Source organism: Notolabrus celidotus, unplaced genomic scaffold, assembly GCF_009762535.1.
Source record: "Notolabrus celidotus isolate fNotCel1 unplaced genomic scaffold, fNotCel1.pri scaffold_137_arrow_ctg1, whole genome shotgun sequence".
Classification (NCBI taxonomy): Eukaryota; Metazoa; Chordata; class Actinopteri; order Labriformes; family Labridae; genus Notolabrus; species Notolabrus celidotus.
Genome location: NW_023260015.1, coordinates 25,918 through 45,370, shown reverse-complemented (window position 1 = coordinate 45,370; position 19,453 = coordinate 25,918). Strand labels below are relative to the sequence as shown.

The window sequence follows — 19,453 nt, the reverse complement described above, 5'->3', positions numbered from 1 at the left end:
ACAGCAACTCTGCGATCAAAGCACTCTCGAAGTTGGCCCCTTGGTCTGAATGTAAGCGCTTGGGAAAACCATAAATGCAGAAGTAGTTATTCCACAGCTGATGCGCAACAGCTTTCGCAGACTGATTAGGACACAAGAAAGCGTGAGCCATCTTCGTGAAGTGGTCTGTGACAACCAGCACATCCAGAGGACCGATTAGCAGAGTCCTCGGCTGACCAGAAATCGATGCACACCAGCTCAAGAGGTTCTGATGTTCTGATATTCTCCAAGGGTGCTCTGGCTTCAGGCTCTGCAGACTTGCTCACTACACATCGTCTACAGCTCCTAACATACTCTGTCACATCCTTACTCAGCCCCAGCCAGTGAAACCTCTGTCTTGCAAGATACAATGACCGCTGCTGCCCCTGGTGACCAGCCTCATCATGAACACCTTTCAGCACTTTAGCTCTCAATGAAGATGGGACAACATACAGGTAAGTCTTCTGTTTTGACACAACGTTCTTAGCCACACGATACAGTACACCATTTCTCACTGTGAGCTTCTCCCAACCTCTCAACAGCTTGACTGCTTCAACAGGCTCTTTAGCACGCTCTCTCCTAGATGGACGCCGTCCTCTTTCCACAAAGAATAGCACTCGACCGAGAGTATAGTCACTCCGCTGCTTTTCTGCCAACACATCTAATGACAGCACCTCAGAGTCAACAACATCTGGAGTCAAAACAGTCTGAGTAAGCTGCGGCAAAAGAAGAGCATGTGGGCACACCCTGGAGTCAGGCTGATGGTGAGCCTGGAAAACCGCTGCCACCTCAAGTGAAGACAGAGTACCAGTCAAAGCAACTGTTGCGGACCGTGAAACGATGGGCTGGCACTCGTCAGGTGAACCGACCACTGGGTGGGAAGACCAACGGAAAGCTTCCTGCACTCCATGAGTACACACCGCCGCTGCTTCAGCAAGAAGATCCTCATATGGAATTCTTGTCAGCCGATGGGATGTGCTGGGACACACAAAGGGCTCTCTGCTCAAAGCGTCAGCAACCACGTTCTTGGACCAGGTATGTACTTAATTTCGAACTGGAAGGGTGCTAGCTTGGCAATCCAACGCTGTTCACACGCATCAAGTCTAGCCTTAGACAGAATATAAGGCAAGGGATTATTATCTGTCCACACCGTAAACCGATGGCCTCTCAACCAGTGATGAAACTTGTCACACACTGCCCACTTCAAAGCGAAAAAACTCTAGCCTGTGTGCCGGGTACCTGGACTGTGCATAGCTGAGTGACTTACTAGCAAAAGCAATTGGCCTAGCAGTTGACCCCGCCAACCGGAACCTGTGACAGCACAGCACCAAGACCATTACAGGAAGCATCCACCGAGAGTAGAAAGGGTTCACTGAAGTTTGGGTGTGCCAGAGGGACTTGCTCCAACAGAGCACTCTTTAGGGACTGGAAAGCCTGTCTGCACTCGTGTGTCCAATCAGCAGCAGTTAGCTTCCTGCAAACCTGGCGACGTTTTCTCCCTGGGCCACGTGGGCTCTTGTTGCCTGTAGTGAGTCCAAACAGGGGCTTGGCGATCGCAGAACAGTTTCAATGAACTGCTGGTAAAAGACGACCATTCCAAGGAAGATCGAACTTTTTTTTGTGATGGAATGTTTGTGTCTTGCTCCATCAGGGTCAGACTCTGTCAGGGAAGTGATGGCTGAGACCTTCTCTGGATCAGACCTGATACCATCTGCATCGACAACATGCCCAAGGAATTTCACAGACGTCTGCAGGAAGTGACATTTCTTTGGAGCCAGCTTGAGGTTATGAACCTTGAGACGCCTGAGACCATCTCCAGCCGCTCCAGCGCCATCTCTTCTGTAGGGGCAAAACACCAGAACATCATCCAAATAGCACAGCAAACTGAGAAAATTTTGGTCGCCAAAAATGCCGAGCATCATTCTCATAAAGGTTGCAGGGCTGTTGCATAATCCTTGCGGCATCCGATTGTATTCGTACAATCCGAACGGCGAAGTGAATGCAGTGTACTTCCTGTCATTTTTCATTGTACTTCCACATTGTAATAACCGGAAGTGAGGTCCATCGTCGAGAAGAATGCGTTGCCTCCCAGAGCCGCCAAGGCATCAGCTGGATGAGGGAGAGGGTGGGCGTCTTTGATAGTTCGAGCATTTAGCCAGCGAAAATCATTACAGATTCTCATTTCACCAGACTTCTTCCAGACCAACACCAAAGGCGATGCAAAGTCACTGCTGGATTTCTTGATAATCTCCCTCTCCTCCATCTCATCCAACACCTGTCTGAGTTTTTCATATTGGGTTGGTGGCACACGTCGGCATGGTAACCGAAAGGGTTTCTCATCAGCAACTCGAATCCGATGCAAGTAGCCCGTAGCCTTGCCACAATCCAACTGGGCTCTGAGAAGATTGACTGAAACTCGACAATGAGATTTACCAACTTTTCTTTGCCAGCTGAGACGCTTCACAGGAGTCAATGTTGATGTCTGACAGACCCAGGTCGTCCAGAACTGAATGAAGAGGATCAGATTGATTACTCTGCGTCTTCGGCAACGGGTGGTCGGGCAGAGTAGAGATCTCGGTGGTAAGACTGTGGTTCTCCTGGCAAACAGGAGAGGTTGGATCTACCAGTGTTGCCATTTTGCTGCATGCTGGGTCGGCAGTCACTGATGTTTTCGGAGCTTCCAAAACTCTCCACTGCCACACATGAATACACATCAGCAAGCTTGGCATTTCGCTTCAGCGTAACAGTCTTGTCGGAAGGGTTTATGACTTTCATGGGCAGCCAACCATCGCTCTCAGTAGCGCCACAGTCCGTCCACTATAACCGTTCTTGGCCTTGCTCTAGAGTTTGTAGGCTCCAACATAACTGTGCTCCCAGCCATCAGCTCGCTGACTTGCTGCAGCTTGCCCAGACTAAGTGTTCTGTTGCAGGTTCCAATGTGACAGCTCTCTTCAACTTTACTGTGCCAACCTTGTCAGCAGTGTCCACCGTCTTCTCCACATCCACCTCAGCCATCAAACTCAGAAGCTTCTTCTCTGTGTCCGTTTCCAGCACCAGCTGTGGCAGCACTGAAATCAAGCAGACCCCTCTCCAGCTTAAGCGCTGAGCCAGATACCTCAGGAGGTTGCTGCCGATGATGAGGTCGTCACTCTGTCCATCAACCACCAGAGTTGGCACAATCACTGTACAGCCATAGATTTCCACTTGAAGATCACATATGCCCAATGGCATAGTTCTTGAACCACCACAACCGATCAAAACAACATCAGTGGGTTCCAAGGTGGCAGTCTGCAACACAGCTCGCTGCACCAGTTCTGGCATTACACCGGAGCTCAAAGTGCAAGCCATGGAACCACTATCAAGCATGGCTCTGACTGTCACTTGCCCACCCAGGGTCACATTCTCATAGAAGAGTTCATCATGTGGTCCAAGTCTTTGAATGTTTTGAAAGATGGGCCTGCGTCCCAGTTCTCTTTCTTCACAGACACTCTGATAAACAGATTCCAAATCGTCTGAATCAGTCTCTGAGGGGTCACTATCAGGCCTAACACTTGCCCCGTCCACATGTAGGCCATCTAGTTTTCCTCTCGCTTGGGTGCTGGATCAGTAGCTTTCCTCCTCGTAGCCACAGCCTTGGGGCACTGGAGACGTGTGTGACCACTTGAGTAGCAGACGAAGCACAGCTGGTTGGCCCTGCAGTGATAGTTAGTAGTATGTCCAACATCACCACAGATGTCACATGGTAATGGAGGTCTGGCCTTGGTCTTCGGGTTGTGCTGAAGGTGTGCATCACTCCTCCTAAACACACCAGACTGTTGAGGCTGCTGCTCCAGGACACGTTCCAGCATGGCTATGAGGCGATCGAGGCGATCCGCTGAGCCCTCACTCTGCTGTTTTGGAGGCGACACTGGAACAGACTGTGTTTGAACATGGATACTGTCAGGTTTTACTTGTAGCAAGCTGGGGTCTACTCCTTGCTGCAGTGATGTAATGGCAGGAGTCACTTTAAACAGTCTTTTCTGTTTTTGGTCCGTGCAATGTTCAACTAGTCTTTCATGAATCTCAGCAACTGTCCATTGTTGCAGTGGTTTGCACTTAAAGATGAGGGACAACTCTGGGTCAGGGCAATGGCGTATGAACATGGCAGTCAAGTCACGTGCCAGGCTGTCAAATGTCTTGTTTTGTCTCCTAAGACAGTCTTCAGTCATTTCCATAGCTGCGTTTAACCTTAGCCAGTAGTCAAAAGGGTGTTCACCTGACCTGGGTAATGTGGCATAGAAGTCAGCTAGGGGCATACCAGAAGAGATAGTATCACTAAAGTGCTGTTTTAATATCTCAAATATTGGGTCAGGGCCTACAGCTAGAGATAGCGATGGCTTACTGCGTACACCTACCTTAACCACCTCACGCGCCCTCCCCACCAGCTTACTCAGCACCTCCCCAGCCTGCTCTGCTACTGGGATCCCTTTTTTCTTCATGTACGCCAACATTACAGTTTCCCACTCCTGGATTGAGTGTGTCATGACCATCCCCTTTAAAACTCACAGGCTCCTTGATCTCAGACCTCACAATAACATTCAACAGTGAAGGATCCGTTGCTGCATTGTTCACTGTCCTACTTAAACTAGGACCCATCCCACTGCCTAAGCGTGACTCAATGCAAGAAGCTATACTTTCACCTATAGAAAGGCCAATCTGAGAAGCAATGTCTGCAATAAGTTTCTCACTTGTACCCTCATTTCCTGGTTTATGAGTGTGAAAATCACTCAGGGGAGTCTCACTTGGGTTGTCTACACTAGACATTAAGTTTTCAAAACTAGGCTTCGGGGTAGAAGAATCAGGTGTGAACAAAAGTCTGCCTCTGCCCATGGCAAATGATGGTATTGGAGTGGATGTCACTGACCCTCTCCCCCTACCAAAAACTCCACCACTTGCCATACTTACAATAGTGAGTAGTTAAATTTGAATGGAAAACACAAAAAATGAATGTGACCAGCAGACTACTGATATCAAACAAGAAAGATACTTATAGACAATATAGAGACAAGATGTGAACTACCCTCATTAAAAATGCAATTCAATAGAGAGAAGCTCAAAAAGATGTTAAAGAAGAAAATAAATTCACATTTGAGTCAAACATATAATCTACCCGGTCAGTTAATACTTGCGTTCCAATATTCCCATCTGCAGAGACATACAGGACCCACACAAAAAAAAACACAGACCTTGGTAAAATCACACTCAAACCTGATACAACACTGCCATCATGTGGCCAGATACGGCAGTGCACCTCAGTGGCAGACAGTGAGCCGCCGGAAAACACCGAGCCAGTCCGTGCAGTCGTCACGGCAACCCGACCACGTTCCCGCGCGCAGTCCAGGACGTAGACGGATCCCTCGCCGCGACGAAGTTGAGGTTTCGGTCACGGCACCAATGTAACCACGGTCAACTGCACTTTACTGCAGCTGGATGGTTCAATAAACTCTGCGTTGTGTATTCAAAGGGACGAAGGAGGCTTGAAAGAGTATCCAGACCAACACTTTATATCTGAACAGAGAAGGACATAACATATGCTGGTCAGTTGCACAGTGGCTCGTTCGGTGTTTCATACACCACACTCTGGCAGGTCTATACACACTGGCAAAGCACTAGAGTTGCACAGCGAATATATACAATTACAGACATACAAAATATTTGTGTACCTGAACAGAGAAGGACATAACATATGCTGGTCAGTTGCACAGTGGCTCGTTCGGTGTTTCATACACCACACTACAAAGAACAATGACAAGGTTAGCTACTAGCTTGTTAGCTTAATTATAAATGTACACGGTGCTGCGTTCTGACACTCACCTCTGGCAGGTCTATACACACTGGCAAAGCACTAGAGTTGCACAGCGAATATATACCCTGGAGAGGGGCGCTCTAGAGCCACAAGTACATGTATTAAACTATTACACACTAAAGCAAGTGGGAGAATATGCAACACAAAACCCGTTACACCTGGACCATATTTTCTTAACTTTAGTGAAAGTACGTGAAATAGGCGACCCTGTCTGCAGAGAATTGTAGCCTAGCTTACCTGCCGGTCCTCTGGGATTGTTCTCATTAAAGGGGAAGAGCTCACCGGCACTCATTGTGGCTACCAGGAGCACTAGTGTACTGTAACTCATACGACCCCACTTCAAAAAAACTGAAATATCCCTTTAAGAGGAATTGAATAAAGACGATTAAACGTGTTTTCCATGTAAACGCGAAGGAGAATACTTTAATTCAGAATTTAAAACATCATGTAACCGTGGCCAGTGTATATCTGTAATATTTGCTTTATTTTATTTTGTTCATTTTTATCCTATTTTTCACCTTTATCATTTTAGCGTCAGCTGCTGGAACAAAATAATTTCATCCAATGGGGGATCAACAAAGTTAATCTAATCTATTCTATTCTTTTCTATTCTATTCTATTCTAATAATCTAATCAGATCTAATCTAATCTAACTCATCTCAATCGATGGTAATTTGGCAAGGTTTTACAAATCAACTCAACATGTAGCTCACCCTTCATCTCTGCCAGCAGAGGGCGCTTATGTCTAACACAAATCAGTGTCCTGATCATCTTCTGTATTAACATCCCCTCATCTTCACTGTTCTCATGTCAGCTGTTGTGATGCTGCGTTCAGGCACAAGTGAAAAACAGGAGAAAAGTGATTTTAAAACTTTGTTTTTATTTGAAACCAAATTGATTCTGCAAACAATTTCTGTAAACGTGATTATAGATTTCCTACAAATGAAAAGAGTGATGAGAACAAATATGGACATTATACACAACAGCATATAAATGCATCAATACTAATGATGAACCAACATTTACAGCAGAGAGAAAGTTGATGTTTTCCATGCAGAGAAATGTCAGTTCAGTGAAAGCCTCCATGGTTAAACAGACACAGGAAGGAGTGTTAATTCAACAAACTCAAATATTACACAACAAAGGAGAAGATGTCAAAGTCCCGCCCACCATGATTGATTGACAGTTGACAACAATCAGCTCTCAGCAACAAACAGGAAGACAAATCAAGTCCAAGAGTCAAAACACAAAACTGAACCCACTGTCCCTGAAATGACTTCAGTCTACTTCAGTTTACAAAACTCAGCTGAGGATCCAGGATAAGAATAAATCCAGAGTCCAGCATGTAGAGGCTGAGTGAATGTGGTCTGGACTCTGTGGAGGAGAGTCATGGTTTTAGAGACGCTGTAGAAGGACAGAATACCTGCTCTGTGATCCAGGTACACTCCTACTCTTGAGGACTCAGGACCTGAGACAGGAGTCTTCACTTTGTTGTACCAGAAGTTATATCTGTTGTTGGAACAATATAAAGCCCAAGATTTGTCATTGCGTCCAAATCCACTTGTATCTGAGTTCCCTGCTCTGCTGATATTCTTGTCTGCCACTGCTACATAAACTCCTCCTCTCCACTCCACCTCCCAGTAACAACGTCCAGTCAGACCCTCTCCACTCAGGACCTGACTCCAATCAGTGAATCTGTCTGGGTGACGAGAATAAGCCTGAGGTTTAAAAATATATGTTGCTTTTCTGTTCCCATCAGATAATAACAGCTGTTTGTTAGCTGTGTTTGGATCCAGTGTGATGTCACGTGAGTATTTTAAGAACTCAGCTCTGGTCTTGGGCTCTGGTTCTGGATCTGACAGTAAAACATCCACTTCAGTCCCTGTCTGTGAGATGTTTGTCCATCCCTCTCTCAGAACGTTCTGTAGTTTATCTCTGACTCCTGACACAGCCGCTGTCACATCCTCAAAGTACCTCAGAGGACAGGTCTTGATCCTGGATGAGTGTGTAGATCCACTGAGTCCTGACAGTGAGGGGTAGTCCTGTAGAAACTGGTTGTGGTCCTCTGTGTGTGCCAGCTTCTGCAGCTCAGCGTCTCTCCTCTTCAGCTCAGTGATCTCCTGCTCCAGCTTCTCCTGAAGCTCTTTGACTGGACTCACTTCAGTTTCCTGCTGGGATCTGACCTGCTGCTTCACATCAGAGCGTCTTTTCAACATGAGACGGATCAGCTCAGTGAACATCTCCTCACTGTGCTCCACTGCTTTATCAGCGGAGCCGTTGATAGCCTCCACCTCCTGTTGAAGCAGCTTCACATCTTTCTCTCTGTCCTGGATTCTCTGCTGGATGTTCAGTCGACTCCCCTCCAGCCCTCTCTGCCTCTCAGTCCTTTCTGCTGCAGCTGAGACCGTGTCGTGACCTTTATGTTCGTCCATTAAACAGAGATAACAGATAGACTGCTGATCAGTACGACAGAATATCTTCATCACCTCATCATGACGAGAGCAGACCTTCTCCTGGAGCTTCTTGGAGGGCTCCACCAGCTTGTGTTTCTTCAGTGGATCCAGCTCAGAATGAAGCTGGAGGTGTTTGTCACAAAATGAGATCAGACACTGCAGACAGGACTTACTGGCTCTCAGTTTCCTCCCGGTGCAGACGTCACAGGCCACATCTTCAGGTCCAGCATAGCAGTGATCAGCAGGAGCAGCTTGGAGTCCAGTCTTCTTCAGCTCCTCCACTAAATCTGCTAACATGGTGTTTTTCCCCAGGACAGGCCTCGGTGTGAAGACCTGTCTGCACTGAGGACAGCTGTAGACTCTCTTCTCATCCTCTCCATCCCAGTGACTTTTAATACAGTTCATGCAGTAGCTGTGTCCACAGGAAACAGCTACAGGATCCTTCAGTAGATCCAGACAGATGGAACAGCAGAATCTCTCTCGGTCCAGCTGGTTTCCTTGCTGCGCCATTTCTCCTCTCAGTGACGGTCTGAGTTTCACTTCCTCAGAAAGATGGTTACACCCAACTTCAGACTATAAACCTGAAGGGGAGGGAACAGAGCAGTCAGAGGGTGGAGTGTTGCTGACTGTGTTTGAGAGCAGGAAGAAGAGGGAGGACTTATCAAGCTGTTATTCACTTCAGGAAGAGGAGAGGTGCTGACACACTCAGCTTGGTTTCCTTGTTGACAAACCTTCGTCCCCTTTAACTCTCCGGTTCACTTTTTATTGAGGCTTAAAGTTTTATGTAAAGATTCCTCTAATCAGGCCCTTCATGAGAGTCAGGGCTTCTGTCTTCTCCTCTCAGAGCAGACAGAGAGATGAGAAGAGCAGCTCTTTAAGCTCCTCTCCCTCTCTGGTTAACAGGAGGAGGGCGCCCTCTTGTGTTGAGAAGCTGCTGTGACGCTCACTACAGGAAGACCTCACTGAGCCTCTGTCAGCTTCAGACGACATCAGTGAAGACAGATTTGAATATCTGTGATTATTGTAATCCCTTTTATCAGGTTGCCTTAATAAGTCTCTAAAGACTCTTCCTCTGGTCCAAACGCTGCAGCTCGAGTACTGACTAGAACGAGGAAGTGTTAGCTTCTCTACACTGGCTCCCCATAAAATCTGGAATACAATTTAAAATCCTTATTCTGACCTACAAAGCTCTCAATGATTAGACACCTTTGTCTGAGTAATACGGTAAAAAAAGGAGCCGTATATGGTGCGAGTGAATCCACAGCATCCATCGGCATTACAGCCATCCACAAGTTGATCAGGATGAAATCTAGAGGCAGCTCCACCACACTGAGTGACAGGAGGGACGGGGAGGACTCTGCTGCTCGTGCTGGCTTCATAGATCGAATAAACAGAGCAAGGTCAACGTCTTTTCTCCATCAGGATATTATACCAGATGAAATGTGCATTTTAACAACATAACAAACATTCAGCTCCGTAGCACTACATGTCTGAATGATTATATTAAAGTGATGTCACAAGACACCCACGTATACATGCAACATACTGAAAAAGTGTGTCTTTGAGGATATGTCCTCTTTAAATAATTTGTCCAATGTTTGTCCAAAGTGACATTTAAAAGTTTGAATGAAAGAAGTGTCCCTCAATGCCGTTCATGAAGGACACTTGTCTGAATGAGGTTAAGACTACAGGTGTAGGTGTGTTGGTGATGTGCATGGGTGTGTGAGACATGGTTCTGTTGTGGGTGTGATGAGAGATTACTACATGGTGGGTCATTCCCACTCTCTTGTATAAGTTTGAAACTTGGTCCAGCAGGTTTTTATGAGACCCTGGAATGAAATCAAGAAGTTCAGACTTTGTTCCTGTTTGTTTATTCAGGATGTAAACCTTCAGTTTGTTCACACATCCCATCAGTAAATCTGTTCAGAGACTCTTGTTCAATGATTTTCCACACAATCAGTTAGTTTGACCACAAAGTCTGTGTGTCATCTTTTTATTGATTAAGATCAGGATATTTACAGTCTCATTAAACCTCTTAGTGCCTCATTAAAACAGCAACATGTGCTCAGACAAACAAATCAAAGTCCATGTGATTACAGATTTCTTTACATGAAGTGGTGACGACAAAATATATCTGATAAATGAAAGTAGAAGAAGAAGTTTCAATTCTGTTTGAGCTATTTTACCCCCAAATACACAGAAAAGATCATTTCAACCACAAATAAATCTCAATGAGGGATTCAATGGAAAAGAAAAACAGTGACTGAAAAGTTGTAGTCTTATTATACTTCCTCGTTTTACTGAACATTACGTAATAGCATAAAGTTAAATTTAGCATCGCATAATCAGAAGCAAAACTCAAAACAACACAACAGATATTAAGACGTCAAAGTCCCGCCCACATGTTTGATTGACAGGCGAGGAAATGCAACAACAATCAGCTCTCAGCAACAAACAGGAAGACAAAACAAGTGGAAGAGATAAAACACAAAACTGAACCCACTGTCCCTGAAATGACTTCAGTCTACTTCAGTTTACACAACTCAGCTGATCCAACAGGGAAACCAATAAGAAAGGGAAAATAAATCCAGAGTCCAGCATGTAGAGGCTGAGTGAATGTGGTCTGGACTCTGTGGAGGAGAGTCATGGTTTCAGAGACGCTGTAGAAGGACAGAATACCTGCTCTGTGATCCAGGTACACTCCTACTCTGGAGGACTGAGGACCTGAGACAGGAGTCTCCACTTTGTTGTACCAGAAGTTATAACTGAAGATGTCACAATCTAAAGCCCAAGATTTGTCATTGCGTCCAAGCACACATTCATCAGAGTTCCCTGCTCTGCTGATATTCTTGTATGCGACTGCTACAAAAACTCCTCCTCCTCTCCACTCCACCTCCCAGTAACAACGTCCAGTCAGACCCTCTCCACTCAGGACCTGATGATAATCAGTGAATCTGTCTGGGTGACTAGAATAAGACTGAGGTTGTCCCAGTACTATTACTTTTCTGTTCCCATCAGATAATAACAGCCGTGTGTGTGCTGTGTTTGGATCCAGTGTGATGTCACGTGAGTATTTTAAGAACTCAGCTCTGGTCATGTTCTCTGGATCTGGATCTGACAGTAAAACATCCACTTCAGTCCCTGTCTGTGAGATGTTTGTCCATCCCTCTCTCAGAACGTTCTGTAGTTTATCTCTGACTCCTGACACAGCCGCTGTCACATCCTCAAAGTACCTCAGAGGACAGGTCTTGATCCTGGATGAGTGTGTAGATCCACTGAGTCCTGACAGTGAGGGGTAGTCCTGTAGAAACTGGTTGTGGTCCTCTGTGTGTGCCAGCTTCTGCAGCTCAGCGTCTCTCCTCTTCAGCTCAGTGATCTCCTGCTCCAGCTTCTCCTGAAACTCTTTGACTCGACTCACTTCAGTTTCCTGCTGGGATCTGACCTGCTGCTTCACATCAGAGCGTCTTTTCAACATGAGACGGATCAGCTCAGTGAACATCTCCTCACTGTGCTCCACTGCTTTATCAGCGGAGCCGTTGATAGCCTCCACCTCCTGTTGAAGCAGCTTCACATCTTTCTCTCTGTCCTGGATTCTCTGCTGGATGTTCAGTCGACTCCCCTCCAGCTCTCTCTGCCTCTCAGTCCTTTCTGCTGCAGCTGAGACCGTGTCGTGACCTTTATGTTCGTCCACAGAGCAGAGATAACAGATAGACTGCTGATCAGTACGGCAGAACATCTTCATCACCTCATCATGACGAGAGCAGATGTTCTCCTGGAGCTTCTTGGAGGGCTCCACCAGCTTGTGTTTCTTAAATGGAGCTGCTTCAAGATGAGGCTGGAGGTGTTTCTCACAGTAAGAAGCCAGACACTGCAGACAGGACTTACTGGCTCTCAGTTTCCTCCCGGTGCAGACGTCACAGGCCACATCTTCAGGTCCAGCATAGCAGTGATCAGCAGGAGCAGCTTGGAGTCCAGTCTTCTTCAGCTCCTCCACTAAATCTGCTAACATGGTGTTTTTCCTCAGGACAGGCCTCCGTGTGAAGGTCTGTCTGCACTGAGGACAGCTGTAGACTCTCTTCTCATCCTCTCCATCCCAGTGACTTTTAATACAGTTCATGCAGTAGCTGTGTCCACAGGGAACAGCTACAGGATCCTTCAGCAGATCCAGACAGATGGAACAGCAGAATCTCTCTCGGTCCAGCTGGTTTCCTTGCTGCGCCATTTCTCCTCTCAGTGACGGTCTGAGTTTCACTTCCTCAGAAAGATGGTTACACCCAACTTCAGACTATAAACCTGAAGGGGAGGGAACAAAGCAGTCAGAGGGTGGAGTGTTGCTGACTGTTTTTGAGAGCAGGAAGAAGAGGGAGGACTTATCAAGCTGTTATTCACTTCAGGAAGAGGAGAGGTGATGACACACTCAGCTTTGTTTCCTGTTTGACAAACCTTCGTCCCCTTTAACTCTCCGGTTCACTTTTTATTGAGGCTTAAAGTTTTATGTAAAGATTCCTCTAATCATGCCCTTCATGAGAGTCAGGGCTGCTGTCTTCTCCTCTCAGAGCAGACAGAGAGATGAGAAGAGCAGCTCTTTAAGCTCCTCTCCCTCTCTGGTTAACAGGAGGAGGGCGCCCTCTTGTGTTGAGAAGCTGCTGTGAGGCTCACTACAGGAAGACCTCACTGAGGCTCTGTCAGCTTCAGACGACATCAGTGAAGACAGATTTGAATATCTGTGATTATTGTAATCCCTTTTATCAGGTTGCCTTAATAAGTCTCTAAAGACTCTTCCTCTGGTCCAAACGCTGCAGCTCGAGTACTGACTAGAACGAGGAAGTGTTAGCTTCTCTACACTGGCTCCCCATAAAATCTGGAATACAATTTAAAATCCTTATTCTGACCTACAAAGCTCTCAATGATTAGACACCTTTGTCTGAGTAATACGGTAAAAAAGGAGACGCATTCGGTGCGAGTGAATCCACAGCATCCATCGGCATTACAGCCATCCACAAGTTGATCAGGATGAAATCTAGAGGCAGCTCCACCACACTGAGTGACAGGAGGGACGAGGAGGACTCTGCTGCTCGTGCTGGCTTCATAGATCGAATAAACAGAGCAAGGTCAACGTCTTTTCTCCATCAGGATATTATACCAGATGAAATGTGCATTTTAACAACATAACAAACATTCAGCTCCGTAGCACTACATGTCTGAATGATTATATTAAAGTGACGCCACAAGACACCCACGTATACATGCAACATACTGAAAAAGTGTGTCTTTGAGGATATGTCCTCTTTAAATAATTTGTCCAATGTTTGTCCAAAGTGACATTTAAAAGTTTGAATGAAAGAAGTGTCCCTCAATGCCGTTCATGAAGGACACTTGTCTGAATGAAGTTAAGACTACAGGTGTAGGTGTGTTGGTGATGTGCATGGGTGTGTGAGACATGGTTCTGTTGTGGGTGTGATGAGAGATTACTACATGGTGAGTCATTCCCACTCTCTTGTATAAGTTTGAAACTTGGTCCAGCAGGTTTTTATGAAACCCTGGAATGAAATCAAGAAGTTCAGACTTTGTTCCTGTTTGTTTATTCAGGATGTAAACCTTCAGTTTGTTCACACATCCCATCAGTAAATCTGTTCAGAGACTCTTGTTCAATGATTTTCCACACAATCAGTTAGTTTGACCACAAAGTCTGTGTGTCATCTTTTTATTGATTAAGATCAGGATATTTACAGTCTCATTAAACCTCTTAGTGCCTCATTAAAACAGCAACATGTGCTCAGACAAACAAATCAAAGTCCATGTGATTACAGATTTCTTTACATGAAGTGGTGACAACAAAATATATCTGATAAATGAAAGTAGAAGAAGAAGTTTCAATTCTGTTTGAGCTACTTTACCCCCAAATACACAGAAAAGATCATTTCAACCACAAATAAATCTCAATGAGGGATTCAATGGAAAAGAAAAACAGTGACTGAAAAGTTGTAGTCTTATTATACTTCCTCTTTTTACTGAACATTACGTAATAGCATAAAGTTAAATTTAGCATCGCATAATCAGAAGCAAAACTCAAAACAACACAACAGATATTAAGACGTCAAAGTCCCGCCCACATGTTTGATTGACAGGCGAGGAAATGCCACAACAATCATCTCTCAGCAACAAACAGGAAGACAAAACAAGTGGAAGAGTTAAAACACAAAACTGAACCCACTGTCCCTGAAATGACTTCAGTCTACTTCACTTTACATAACTCAGCTGAGAATCCATCAGTTACACCAAATACAGAATAAATCCTGAGTCCAGCATGTAGAGGCTGAGTGAATGTGGTCTGGACTCTGTGGAGGAGAGTCATGGTTTTAGAGACGCTGTAGAAGGACAGAATACCTGCTCTGTGATCCAGGTACACTCCTACTCTGGAGGACTGAGGACCCTGAGACAGAGTCTGCACATTCTTGTACCTAAAGTTATAACTGTTGTTGGAACAATGTAAAGACCAAGATTTGTCATTGCGTCCAAACACACATTCATCAGAGTCCCCTGCTCTGCTGATATTCTTGTATGCGACTGCTACAGAAACTCCTCTTCCTCTCCACTCCACCTCCCAGTAACAACGTCCAGTCAGACCCTCTCCACTCAGGACCTGATGATCATCAGTGAATCTGTCTGGGTGACTAGAATAAGACTGATGTTGATCCATTAATGTTGCTTTTCTGTTCCCATCAGATAATAACAGCCATGTGTTCACTGTGTTTGGATCCAGTGTGATGTCACGTGAGTATTTTAAGAACTCAGCTCTGGTCTTGGTTCTGGTTCTGACAGTAAAACATCCACTTCAGTCCCTGTCTGTGAGATGTTTGTCCATTCCTCTCTCAGAACATTCTGTAGTTTATCTCTGACTCCTGACACAGCCGCTGTCACATCCTCAAAGTACCTCAAAGGACGGGTCTTGATCCTGGATGAGTCTGCAGGTCCACTGAGTCCTGACAGTGAGGGGTAGTCCTGTAGAAACTGGTTGTGGTCCTCTGTGTGTGCCAGCTTCTGCAGCTCAGCGTCTCTCCTCTTCAGCTCAGTGATCTCCTGCTCCAGCTTCTCCTGAAGCTCTTTGACTCGACTCACTTCAGTTTCCTGCTGGGATCTGACCTGCTGCTTCACATCAGAGCGTCTTTTCTCCATGAGACGGATCAGCTCAGTGAACATCTCCTCACTGTGCTCCACTGCTTTATCAGCTGAGCCGTTGATAGCCTCCACCTCCTGTTGAAGCAGCTCCACATCTTTCTCTCTGTCCTGGATTCTCTGCTGGATGTTCAGTCGACTCCCCTCCAGCTCTCTCTGCCTCTCAGTCCTTTCTGCTGCAGCTGAGACCGTGTCGTGGCCTTTATGTTCGTCCATTAAACAGAGATAACAGATAGACTGCTGATCAGTACGACAGAACATCTTCATCACCTCATCATGACGAGAGCAGATGTTCTCCTGGAGCTTCTTGGAGGGCTCCACCAGCTTGTGTTTCTTGAATGGAGCTACTTCAAATGAGGCTGGAGGTGTTTCTCACAATAAGAAGCCAGACATTGCAGACAGGACTTACTGGCTCTCAGTTTCCTCCCGGTGCAGACGTCACAGGCCACATCTTCAGGTCCAGCGTAGCACTGATCAGCAGGAGCAGCTTGGAGTCCAGTCTTCTTCAGCTCCTCCACTAAATCTGCTAACATGGTGTTTTTCCCCAGGACAGGCCTCGGTGTGAAGGTCTGTCTGCACTGAGGACAGCTGTAGACTCTCTTCTCATCCTCTCCATCCCAGTGACTTTTAATACAGTTCATGCAGTAGCTGTGTCCACAGGGAACAGCTACCGGATCCTTCAGTAGATCCAGACAGATGGAACAGCTGAATCTCTCTCGGTCCAGCTGGTTCTGATCCATTTCTCCTCTCAGTGACGATCAAAGAGTTCCTCTCTCTCTGGACAGAATCAGTGTCTGAGCTCTGACTCACAATGACTGTGTGCTCAATGAGGATTCCAGTCTTCAGTGTTAGACGTTCTGCTGTTCACGCCCATCCTTCTACCTGCAGAGGTATGAAGGGGAGGAGTGGAGAGATTCTTTGATTGTGTGGGGTTCAGGTTTTACTTCTTCCATTAAGAGGAGCTTTTACAGGAAAGGGTGTGTCAGGTCTGGTGTACAGTGAGCGATTATTAGAGATGGACTTGAGCCAGGACAAAGAGAGACTGCTGGTACCTCCCTCCTTTTTTAACATTGATTGTGTAGTGACCTCTCATGTTTAATCTGAACCTTCTTTTGAGGTGTTGAAATAGTTTTGTAGAACTGTTTGTTGTTGGTGCCAGAATAAAACACCTTGTTGGCCGCTTGTCTTGCAAAGATGTTGCTAATTCTTAGCCTTAGCTTAGAGCTGTACTCACGCAAGATGGCGGCGCCTACTGGTGCAGCGGCTCTCAACTCCCTTTTTTGGTGCATTTTCTGTGTATGTTTTTTTCTTCATATTCAGAAGCACACAATATGAACGGCTGGCAAGACTTCCAGATCCATCAACAACAAAATGGAACAGCTGGAACTGCAGATCGCTTCCAACTGCTCTATTCGGATATGCAGTGTGATGATTATTACAGAAAGCTGGCCACATCCGCTCATCCCAGACGTCGCTGTACAGCTAGCGGACCAAACTAGCTACTGGCAGAGAGTGGGATACGAGCAAAGGAGGGGGGCTCTGCATCTATATACACAATGACTGGTGCACAGACTGCAGGATTATTGCCCAACACTTCTGCCCTGATCTTGAAGCCCTCTCAATGTCATGTAGACCCTTCTACTTACCCCGAGAGTTCAGTGTAGTAACTGTCACTGCTGTTTATATCCCCCCTATGCTAATGTTAGCATTGCACTTAGCCACTTATAAGCCATTGTGAACATGCAGCAGAGAGTCCACCCCGACGGAGTGCACATTATAGTGGAGACTTCAACCAAGCATGTCTTAAAACTGTCCTCCACAGTCTCTACCAGCATGTGAACTGTGCAACAAGGGGAGAAAACACTCTCATCTGTCGTTGCTCCTTTTTCCTGCATACACCCCCCTCAGAAGAACAACAAAGCCAACCATCACAATTTATAAAAAAAGTTTGAATGAAGTTGAGTAATTCAAAAGGTATAAAGGATGAGCTGAAGAAGCTGAATAGTTTACAAGTTGAACGGTGATTATCGGATAAAATTTGAAGGCTGTGAAAACCGTCAAAAAACGGAAGAATAAGAAGAAGCGGAATTAGAAAGGTTGCATTTCCTTACAGCAAATGCATTGAAATGCTGAAGCTGAAGGCCGAAAGATGTAAAACACAGCTGAACATGTGGAAATGTGTAATGAAGAAAAAAACAACAAAATTTATAAAGAGCAGAATAAGTAGAAGTAGTTAAAGTAGTGGAACAAGTGAAAGTAGAATAAGTAGTTGAAGTAGAAGAGGTTGTGGAAGTAGTGAAAGTAGCTGAAGTAGTTAAAGTACGGGAAGTGGTGTAAGAAGTGGAAGTAGTTGAAGTGTTTGAAGTAGTAGAAGAATAGGTAGAAGTAGTTTAAGAAGTAGAAGTAGTCAAAGTAGTTGAAGTAGTTGATGTAGTGGAAGTATTTGAAGTAGTGGAAGTGGTTGAAGTAGTGGAACTAGTTGAAGTTGTAGAAGTGGTTGAAGTAGTAGAAGTAGTTGAAGTAGGAGAAGTGGTTGAAGTAGTAGAAGTAGTTGAAGTATTGGATTTAGTTGAAGTAGTGGAAGTGGTTGAAGTAGTGGAAGAAGTTAAAGTAGTGAAAGTAGTTGAAGTAGGAGAAGTGGTTGAATTAGTGGAAGTAGTTGAAGTAGCTAAAGTAGTTGAAGTAGGGTGAGCACAGTGAGAGGTTCAAATCTTTGAGGGGGCAGGCTATGAAAAGTATGGGACATGCTCTCTGGAAAAATAACCATAAAATACCCAAAAGTAATGTCACATACACAAATAAGACATCAAAACATTTCCTGTCTTCTCCTGCTTCTTTCAAAGAGGTTACCAAAGCAAAACATTGTACTGTTGAGCCAGCAGGTCACCAACTGTCAGAGCAAGTCTCTCTGCTCAGCCATATGCTGTAATGTTAAATACTTCTGGAGGGCAGCAAACGTTTCACTTTTCTTAACTCACTGGCCTGACAACGTTTCGACTATACAGACATGAAAAACAGTTCACTGTGTTCATCAAAGTCTTGTGATGCTCACGGTTTGATCCTTTTTCTGATAGCTATTACGGTTATCGCACCACATCTGCCACTTTTTAAAAAAATCCTGGGTAGATGTTCTTCAGTTAAAACTCGGGGGTTTAGTTTCCCTTTAAATCTACAAATCAACCCAAACTCATTTAACTTAAACAGCTTCTACTACTACTACTTCTACTTCAACTTTTTCAACTACTTCTACTACTTTGACTATTTCTACAACTTAAAGTACTTCTACTACTTCAATAGATTCTATTACTACTACTACTAATACTACTTCTTCTACTTCCACAATTTGAACTACTACAACTTCAACTACTTCTACATCTTCAACTACTTCAACTAACTTCTACTACTACTATTTCTAATACTTGAACTGCTTCTAATACTTCTACTACTTCCACTACTTCAACTACTTCTACTATAACTACTTCTACTTCAACTTTTTCAACTACTTCTACTACTTTAACTACTTCTACTACTTTAACTACTTTAACTACTTCTACTTCAACTTTTTCAACTACTTCTACTACTTTAACTACTTCTACTACTTTAACTACTTCTACTACTTTAACTACTTTAACTACTTCTACTTCAACTTTTTCAACTACTTCTACTACTTTAACTACTTCTACTACTTTAACTACTTTAACTACTTCTACTTCAACTTTTTCAACTACTTCTACTACTTAAACTACTTCTACTACTTTAACTACTTCTACTACTTTAACTACTTCTACTTCAACTTTTTCAACTACTTCTACTACTTTAACTACTTCTACTACTTTAACTACTTTAACTACTTCTACTTCAACTTTTTCAACTACTTCTACTACTTAAACTACTTCTACTACTTTAACTACTTTAACTACTTCTTCTTCAACTTTTTCAACTACTTCTACTGCTTTAACTA

At 44.7% G+C, this 19,453-nt stretch overlaps 2 protein-coding genes and 1 long non-coding RNA gene across 3 annotated transcripts; all 3 read right to left on the bottom strand.

Annotated features, from left to right (window-relative positions):
• Positions 1-5,540: 5,540 nt before the first annotated feature.
• Positions 5,541-5,927, bottom strand: LOC117808683. Its single transcript, XR_004630383.1, has 2 exons — positions 5,872-5,927; positions 5,541-5,790 (listed from the first exon to the last, which is right to left on the bottom strand). It is a non-coding gene; the product is annotated as an uncharacterized LOC117808683 (long non-coding RNA).
• A 1,079-nt stretch (positions 5,928-7,006) lies between these two features.
• LOC117808682 (tripartite motif-containing protein 16-like) lies at positions 7,007-8,850 on the bottom strand. Its single transcript, XM_034678371.1, has one exon. The coding sequence runs from the start codon at positions 8,824-8,826 to the stop codon at positions 7,147-7,149; it is 1,680 nt and encodes a 559-aa protein (XP_034534262.1). The 5' UTR covers positions 8,827-8,850; the 3' UTR covers positions 7,007-7,146.
• A 1,659-nt stretch (positions 8,851-10,509) lies between these two features.
• LOC117808666 lies at positions 10,510-16,232 on the bottom strand. Its single transcript, XM_034678356.1, is given in 5 exon segments — positions 10,510-12,601; positions 13,717-13,762; positions 14,556-15,120; positions 15,123-15,845; positions 15,848-16,232. Coding segments are annotated over 5 exon segments (3,480 nt in total). The 3' UTR covers positions 10,510-10,840.
• Between the last annotated feature and the right edge of the window lie 3,221 nt (positions 16,233-19,453).

Coding starts and splice junctions, on each gene's coding strand:
- LOC117808682 (XM_034678371.1), bottom strand. CDS start 8,826: ATGGCGCAGCAAGGAAACCAGCTGGACCGAGAGAGATTCTGCTGTTCC.